The sequence below is a fragment of the Dreissena polymorpha genome, chromosome 16 (assembly GCF_020536995.1).
Source record: "Dreissena polymorpha isolate Duluth1 chromosome 16, UMN_Dpol_1.0, whole genome shotgun sequence".
Classification (NCBI taxonomy): Eukaryota; Metazoa; Mollusca; class Bivalvia; order Myida; family Dreissenidae; genus Dreissena; species Dreissena polymorpha.
The window spans coordinates 40,334,839-40,344,372 of record NC_068370.1 but is presented as its reverse complement, the minus strand read 5'-3'; the positions used below and the strand labels follow the sequence as shown (position 1 = coordinate 40,344,372).

General features: G+C 33.7%; 1 protein-coding gene across 5 annotated transcripts in view; it reads left to right on the top strand.

The window, feature by feature from the left end:
- Window positions 1-9,534, top strand: part of LOC127862516 (uncharacterized) — a 44,951-nt gene that overhangs the window by 6,788 nt on the left and 28,629 nt on the right. The window contains exons 2-5 of one of the 5 annotated variants that reach the window (XM_052401672.1): window positions 4,505-4,614; window positions 5,332-5,392; window positions 5,758-6,421; window positions 6,779-6,928. In XM_052401672.1, the coding sequence (XP_052257632.1) occupies window positions 5,843-6,421; window positions 6,779-6,928 (729 nt within the window). In that variant the 5' untranslated portion in view covers window positions 4,505-4,614; window positions 5,332-5,392; window positions 5,758-5,842. Of the gene's footprint in view, window positions 1-4,504; window positions 4,615-5,331; window positions 6,422-6,778; window positions 6,929-9,534 lie in introns of all 5 variants that reach the window. The other 4 variants (XM_052401673.1, XM_052401676.1, XM_052401675.1 and 1 more) reach the window with 4 other exon arrangements.

The window sequence follows — 9,534 nt, the reverse complement described above, 5'->3', positions numbered from 1 at the left end:
TCTACTCGTATTTTTTTCGGTGTGACATGGTTAATGCGCAGATACAAATATGCGCGTGAATATTTGATTTAAAATAGATCGATGTGATAGACTACATGTTGATTAACTGCGCATATGTCTTCTACGAATCCCACCGTTAGTATTAAACGACGATGGAAGCGTTCCACTGATGTAATCATGTAAACAGTTTTCCTATGATATCTCAGTCATCGAATACATACTGTCTACTCGTATTTTTTCTGTTTACCATGGTGAATGCGCAGATACAAATATGCGCGTGAATATTTGATTTAAAATAGATCGATGTGGTAGACTGCATGTTGATTAACTGCGCATATGTCTTCTACGAATCCCACCGTTAGTATTAAACGATGATGGACGCGTTCCACTGATGTAATCATGTGAACAGTTTTCCTAGGATATCTCAGTCATCGAATACATACTGTCTACTCGTATTTTTTTCGGTGTGACATGGTTAATGCGCAGATACAAATATGCGCGTGAATATTTGATTTAAAATAGATCGATGTGATAGACTACATCCCAGTGGGCATCAAACGTTGTGCGAACGTTGCTGCAACGTAATATTTAGGTCGCAACGTCGGCAACCATTACCGAACGTTGCCACAACGTTGCATACAAAACATTACCCGGACGTCCGGGTAATGTTTTGTATGCAACGTTGTGGCAACGTAATATTTAGGTCGCAACGTCGGTAACCATTACCGAACGTTGCCACAACGTTGCATACAAAACATTACCCGGACGTTTCATCAAACGTTGCAGTTTGGTTGTCACAATGGTGTATATAAAAGTTTTCCCGACGTTTTTTCCAACGTTGCTGCAACGTTGTATTTAGGTTGCATTCAAACGTTGCAGTTTGGTTGTACCAATGGTCTATATGAAAGTTTTCCCGACGTTGTTTTCCAACGTTGCTGCAACGTTGTATTTAGGTTGCATATAAACGTTGCAGTTTGGTTGTCACAATGGTGTATATGAAAGTTTTCCCGACGTTTTTTTCCAACGTTGCTGCAACGTTGTATTGAGGTTGCATTCGAACGTTGCAGTTTGGTTGTACCAATGGTCTATATGAAAGTTTTCCCGACGTTTTTTTTTCACCGTTGCTGCAACGTTGTATTTAGGTTGCATTCAAACGTTGCAGTTTGGTTGTCACAATGGTGTGTATGAAAGTTTTCCCGACGTTTTTTTCCAAACGTTGCTGCAACGTTGTATTTAGCATGCATTCAAACGTAGTATTTTTTAATTCTTTTTTTTTTAATAATAAAAATAAATAAATAAACAAACTATTAACTGCCAACTGCTCTTTCGAGTATTATCGGCAGATATGCACACTGTCGAGTCCTTTTCCTAGAAAGAACCAGTACTTGGTGTCTAAAGAGGAGATAATACAACGCTCCCCGAGTAGGAATCGTTCTTTATAATAATACAGTTCATGCATAGCATCAATGAAAATATGATTTATTGTAAATTTTAGAAATTCAATTTTTAAAATTTTACAGATCAGTTTCTTAAACTTAAAGATGCTAAAGATGAACTTTAACTCAAAATCGCCGGATAAAATATTTTGTTTAAGTTGTGTTATGCATTAAAATGGTAGAATCTATAGTTTCAAAGTTTCAACAAAAAATAAATAGTCAACATTTTTGTCTGAAACTTTCAATTGTCGCCGTGGTGTAGTGGATGAGGTGGCCGCCTAGCGATCGGGAGTTAGTGGGTTCGATTCCCACTCGGGGAGCGTTTCATTAACTCCTCTATAGACATCAAATAATGGTTCCTTTCTCAGAAACGAACTCGAAAATATCCATAACTGCCGATACTTATCGAAAGAGCGGTTGGCAGTTAATATAATTTTTTTTAAATAACTTATAAAAATAGAATTTAAAAATATTGCGTTTTAATGCGACCTAAATACAACGTTGCAGCAACGTTGGGAAAAAACGTCGCAGCAACGTTGGGAAAAAAACGTCGGGAAAACTTTCATATTGACCTTTGATACAACCAAACTGCAACGTTCGAATGCAACCTAAATACATCGTTGCAGCAACGTTGGATGCCCACTGGGATGTTGATTAACTGCGCATATGTCTCCTACGAATCTCACCGTTAGTATTAAACGATGATGGAAGCGTTCCACTGATGTAATCATGTAAATAGTTTTCCTATGATTCAAAATATGTTGAAAATAAATAGTCCGATGTGCAAAATGACTGATTGAAAACTGTGTGTTTTAAATTCTGATGTAAAATAAACACAATTATAATTGTAGCTTGGCAAACAAAGCAAGATGATGAAATCATGTACAAATATTAACATCTGAAAAACGTAAGCAAGAAATTATTGTCAACGGTAGTCTATTTCTTTTAAGGCAATTGACAAATGGCTTATGGGTTTTGTCATTAAGCAAAAAACAATGGATAAAAACTGTGGTCACCGCCTTGGAACGGTCGATGCAAGATGTAGATGGACAGACTAATCTCACACTAATGTAAATAAACAGTAGGCTAAGCGTATCAAGATTTTTTTGTCAAGATTCAAGACTATGAAAATGAATTGTTGAGTGGAAACTGCACATCATAGTTATAATTGTGTTCATGATCTATGAATAATGACATCAAATCACTATGCACTAAATAGGTAATGTAACGTTTTCCATTGTTTATTTGTCTATAAACAACTATTTATTGTATGGCTGTATATACAGTTGATAAAGTGTTGTTTTCTTCATAGATAAATAATGTATGGACCTTGGAAATATTTTTTTCTTGCAAAATGATGAAAATTGGGAACCTATATTCAATTTTTTTTCAATCATTGCTTTGTTCCATGAATATAGAGTATAATGTTTTGTGTTCTTTATGTTATTGATTTTTTTGTATTTCTGGTTTAAAATATATACATAAATAACATGAAGAAATGAGAAGCTTGCTGTTAAATTTTGATTTATAATTATATTACACAGCAAAACAAAAGTTAAAGGATATAGACGGCTATAATCAAAAGAGATGAGGCTTTCTCCGGGCATAAAAATGTGGCATACTGCATGTGCCTTAATTATCGTACACCATTAATCTGTGCTGTCCACACCAATAAGGGAGACATTTTCAGCTTTATTGTATTCTTCGTTGAAAGGGCTTCTCTTCTTAGCGAAAATCCAATTAAGTTTGATAGTGTTGCACACTGATTAGCTTATGCGGACTGAACAGCCTAATCTGGTACAACATTATGTACATGCATTTAACCAATTGTTCCAAGAGCGAGGCTCACATATTTATTAAATGAATGATTAAGCAGTGCTCCAGCGTGTATTTGAAAAGGGCGGGGGGAGGGGGGGGGCAATTTGTTAAAATGGCACTTTGGAACGCGGGGTGCTTGGTGAAAGGGCACTTTCGAGCGCGCGGTCGTATCCGGAATTCTCCCTGTTGCATATAGATTGATATATTATTAATAATATTTAGAATATATTCTTTGCTTTATTGTAAAACCATGCAAATAAAATGTCTACTATGAGGAATAACAAGTTTATAAGATTTATAGAGATTTATAAACTATAATATGTAAGTTTACTTTTGCCATGTATGGTTTTTAATGTTTTAATTACTTTAATCTGCAATAAACATGGAACTCATTTTGAACAGTTTATATCCTAGTGCATGTAAGTCATCTTACACGAAAATCTTTTTAAGTAACGCTCATTAAAACATTGTTATTTGATAGCAAGGTAGGAAAATCAGTTTTACTTTAAGTGAAACTATTCATGATATGAATATAAAGCTCTAGCTTAACTTCACGGTACAATAGATGAGTATACATTTTATTTCAGTTTGCAATGGCTAATGTATACTTATTATTATTTTTATTTACTTAAAAATACTTTCAATATTGTTGCTCGATAAAAATGTGGAAAAAGTTTGAATATGAATTGCTAAAATACATGTTCATGTCTAAGAAATTCCCCTGTTATTTAAGAAATAATAAATAAATGCACTGTAAGTATGCCCCTTTAATATGTCTGACAAGAGAGCAAGATAAATAAATAATGACTAATAGAACTGTAAATTTGGTTTACATTTTTATACAAAGGACAATCATGCTCTTATTATTTACACTATATTGCAAGATATTACGATTACAACATTTAATAAAGAAAGCTCACTGGAGATTCAAATTTGGAAAACCATGTATCCACGTATATGTTGCGAACATTTTTAAACAAGAAGACTTAAAAAGCTCTGTTAACAATATTTGTAATAACTGCTTTCTGTAAAAAAAGGACTGAAAAACGTTACAAATATAGAATTCATGAGGATTAAACAGTTATGATGCAATGTCACCATCCTACTCCTCGTCCCGGGAGTTGCCAGTAAGACTTGGGTATTAAGCGCGCATCACCTTAAAACAATGCACGTACAGTTTTGATGTCGTCCCGTTGAAGGCGCCCATGTATTGAAATAATGTGATCAATGTGTTTCCTTTATATCTTCAGTGCGATGAGCTATCACATTGTTCCAAAACGTTTGTTGGATATTGAGCGTGAGAGGATCAGTCACCACTAACAAAACTTGTCTTCATTCAAACTTGTCGTCAATTAACACAGTAAATACATACTATTTTAACTATTTTTGGTCTTTATCAAATAAGTTAAATTGTAAATATCTGGTACTTTTATCTAATAAGTTATTTTCAATATTCTGGACAATCAAATCTTAAGGGTATTCAAAAACAGCAAAACGAGAGAATTTTCCAGCATATTCTTGGCTTTTCGATGCCATGACTAACACAAATGTGTTACTTAAAAAAATGTTTTGTTTATTTAATTTAGTTATAAAATAGCTGTGCAGAACAAACTGATATAAATACATTTGGGTGTAATCAATGAACTACAAGTACCATTCAAATGCATTCAAGTGATTAATAAACCCCATTGTCATAAAACCCCCAACACTGGACTTGTACAAATATGCATGTACCTGCCAACAAATACAGTTGTCAATTATGAGAAAAATACATAACTTTTCTGTTTAAATAATCGCAATGCTGATGATAAATTATATTTATTTTCGCGAATACTAACGTTTATTCGTTAGTCAACTCGGCTTTGAGTTTTGGTATCTGTCTCTCAAGAAGAGAAAGACTTTACGCTTTGTGTGCTGTATATCCATATTCTTAAGATCAGTTATTCCATAGTTTATCCTAAGTTTACAAAAAGGGTACGCACTATTGAGATTAACAATAAAAAAACACATAGTTTACCTACTTTTTCCTTGTTTGACAATACATGTTCCACCATATTGTTGTTTTTGTTTTCCTTAGCACGTTATGTGACGGTACAGTGCGAGCCGGAGGAAAAAACCCGCCGCTGATTCGAGTGGATGTACGAGATGCTAATAAAAAGTATTTAAGCACTAACATGCAGAAATGCATCAGAAGATAGTTAATATACTGCATTTCTCGACGATATTTACTAAAAAACAAACCGACCATTTATATGGGGTATTCTGTGAAAAGGTCTTTTTAAACGAGATATATGAAATTTGAATGCGATAAGTCATCCTTATCTAATGATAATGAATGCATATTTATCTTGAAATTGAATTAGTATAAGTAGTAATATGGAATAAACACTAGCTATAAATTCAGTTAATGACAAACGATTGCAATTGATGTTGAATTTATGCAAAAAAGACAAAAACATAATAAACATGTACGCATAATATCAGTTTTACGTATATATCACAGGTGAGAGCTGTAATTGTGTCATAAGGATGTTATACATATTTCAAGTCGTGCCTGTCGACTCAACAACACACATTCCATACCTATCATGGCGAGGCTAGTGGACGTCTTAACTGAAAAGGAAAGGACGAACTGGCTTAAAGCATGGCTAGCAATAGGCATTGCAAAGGAAGGGTTAGAACATTTCGTAGACAATGAGATTCAAACTATCCACAACCGCATATACAACACCGTCCTGTCCAGTCGTCCGTCGCAAACAAGTCCATGCACTAAATGTGACACGGCAAACTTGTTAAAATGTCCTACGCCAGGAATGTGCAATAAAAAAGGTGGACAATCTGTGTGTGCATCAATGCACGACACTCCATTAAAACAATACCGGCCATGCCCACTTAAAATATGCGATAAAGTTCGTGATGAAATTACAAAGGAACATAGATTTAAACATGGGTCGTGGAAGAACACTTCAGCAAACAAATGGTATTCAGACCCATGGGAAATAGCCAAATGCTTCTTACCGCCAGACGGCTATAAAGGAACGAGTTCTGTCAAGGATACAGATTTCAACGGGGTCGTCAGCATTTTGTTGAATTGCAAACACTTTGAGAGCAAGTTCTCATTTCAAATATCAACAACACAAGCACGCTCTGCCTGTCTTCTATCAAGGGTAATTTCCATAAACATATTTTGAAAAAGTACTGTTCACTATAGAAATATTTCATTCAGCTAATTTGTATGCGCGCTGTATTGAACTGTTAACCGACGGAGAAAAAATATTTTTTTAGTTTTCTTTTTTCGGTGGGGAGTATCAATACTTTGTAAACATGTCTGTTGTCGATTAAAAACAACAGAAAAATGGGTTAAACAGTCTAGTAATGTTCAATGTTCTCAAATATTAATAATAAATTTCGTTGATCATGATCTAAACATATTGCAGTATCCTTTCGAGATATTTAAACAAATAGTAGTGTTTGTACGTATCCTCACCCTAATAAGTTTAACAAATGTCATATATTGTCTTCAGGCTCGTGATTTTGGGAGAAACGTTCGTCATTCTTCTCAATTTAAAGTGACAGACTTTGACCTCCGGAACCTCTTCACAACACTGGAAATGCTTTTTAAAGATCTTGCGCATGAAGTCCAGGTACAAGATGCCGTGACTAAACTACAAGAGGTAAATTTAAATTAGTGTGTGTATTGATAATATCCCATTCATACACTTCAAAAGTATCAGCGCATGATAAGCCGCGCCTACTTGATATGTTTGCATGATCGCCAATGGTCACAGTCACTTCTTAATTAGCAGTTGATTAAACATAGCTCTTAGTACTACGTCTCTCGTTTAATATGAACCCACAAACCCAACAAACTTTGCAACAAATTTCGACGCAAATTATCAGTATTTTAAAGCTGTAAGTGCTATCTATTTACCGTAAATAATCTTTCTGAAATGTTATTCGTAAGAATGTATATATTCACAATCAATGTGAATGTGTCGACCAATGCACAATGTTTCGCGAACGTGTGGAATAATATTTCTTTGATAACAACATTTCAAACGACAACAAAATGGCAGGGTGTCTGACGATTGTTGAATCAGAAGAAACTCAAATGACGCTCTTAGCTATAGGTTCGTGTGTGTTTTGTGAGTTGATGCCACTAAACGTAAGTTGCCGTCAACAGAAGATTGCATACATCTCACGAAACGAAATCGCAATAGAGTCGACAAGGCAGTAACAAAGACGCTCGTCACTTAAACTTACCTTTAAACCATTCGTCTTCATTCCATGTATTATTTAAGTGAAAACTAACAAATTATAAAGCAATTAAGATTGAAAAATGCAACTTTTCACAACTGCAAGGTACAATTAAGTATTTAAAAAATATGTTGCAAGTTTAAATCAGTGCAGTCTTGGAGATTTAAGACTCACGAATAACATTTATACTAAAAATCCACTAACTGAATAGACGAGATACATGCACAATCACAATAACTACAAATACAATACAGTTTTCTATAACACAAAATCAACTGTGTTTCATACACTCAGGGAATACACGCAAAATAAAAATTGTAAGAAAATGAAATTTCAAAAGTATTAAATGCAAAGACACCGAAGCAACTTGATGTTGCGGTAAAGTTAGTGAAGTACAATACATTGCAAAATGAAGTGTAACATATATATTTATTATAAGAGTTTTTTATAAACAAGAGCATACAAATAAATGCTTTTTTGGATCAAGGAAGCACACACACGTACATGAATGCAGACATTGTTGCAGAGCTAGGTCTTGAAGGAAACACAAAAAATGTAACGGTAAATGTGCTTGATGGAAAGATCAAAACTTTTGAAATTTTAGTAATTTCAATAATGAAGCCAGTATATGATTCAGGAGAACATCTCAGGATCATTCTGAAGATCAGTGTTGGAACAAGAAACAAGAAAACTGTAAAATTAAATTGTGTATGTAACTGCTGTACTTGGTTGATATATATATATATATATAATGTCATTTTACTTTAAGGTGTATGAACACTGCGTGTTTGTTTATATTGATCTTTTCATTAGTCATGATCGCTGTGATGTGTTCAAAATTGTTGTGTACTGGTAAAACATGTTATTGTTTTATAGAATGAAATTGAAAATGTAAAAATATCATAAAACAAATCTGTTTTAACTAGATCTTTAGTCTTTCCATATTACATGAAGCTAGATATATGTAGATAGATCTTGTTTTGTAATTCACATAAAAAATGCCTTCACAATTTTGTTTACCTATTACTTTACCATATTTCAACATAAGCAAGATTTTAGATGTTTTTATTAAAAAGAGTAGTGAAAAATAAGATAAAAACTGGATTAAAATGCAAAGTAAATAATTATAATCAAGCAAGTTTAAAAAAAAATTAAGGGAGGTAAAGAGGATGAACTTCTATATTGTATAGTTTAGTTATCTTTCTTGAATAATTACTTATTTAGTAATTGATATGCATTTAAAGATGTCTGTGCTACAAAACAATATTCAACATTGTATAAGATTGAATGATTATAGAATGATTAATGATAAATGTGGAAAGTTACTTTTAACAATACCATCATTTACATGCATCGGTAATTTGCGATACAAAAAAATTGCTCGTGAACCTTGCGAAAAATAACGTACAGTGCGACAATGCGGGTTGTTTGCGAATAAGCTTAACAGTCTTGAACAACAAGAAACTATATCGAAGGTAATTTGTTTGTGAACAAATATTGTCTTAGGCAATTTAATATGTATTATCTTTAAGCAATTGTGCACACATTCGGCTCTTTGGTAGTAGTTCTTCGCTCATTTTTATTAACATCTTAGACATCGGAATACGAACGGTATTGAAGAAAAAACTACCAGAAATCTTTTATTTATTTACATAACCATATAGAAATTGTATTCTTTTTAATACGTTGTTTGATTGTGACTCACATGTAAATTGACATGACGCCTTAATTATGATCGCTCCGCCCACTTAATCACGTGGCTCAGCGGGTAGCAAACCTACACAAGCTAACACCAAAATGGCTTCATTGCCTATATACTGCATGTAGATTAACGCGATATTCCGGATTATTTTTATGGACTCTTTGACACCATATGACACTTGTATAAGGGATTTGTGTCATTAAGTTATTCTGCGAATGCAAAAAAATACGTTTATAGAGAACATCAGCTAATTATAACGGGTTTTTCGGTACATGAATAACGCTCTCAAACGCTTGCACGCTGACCGAAATCGAACCTGTT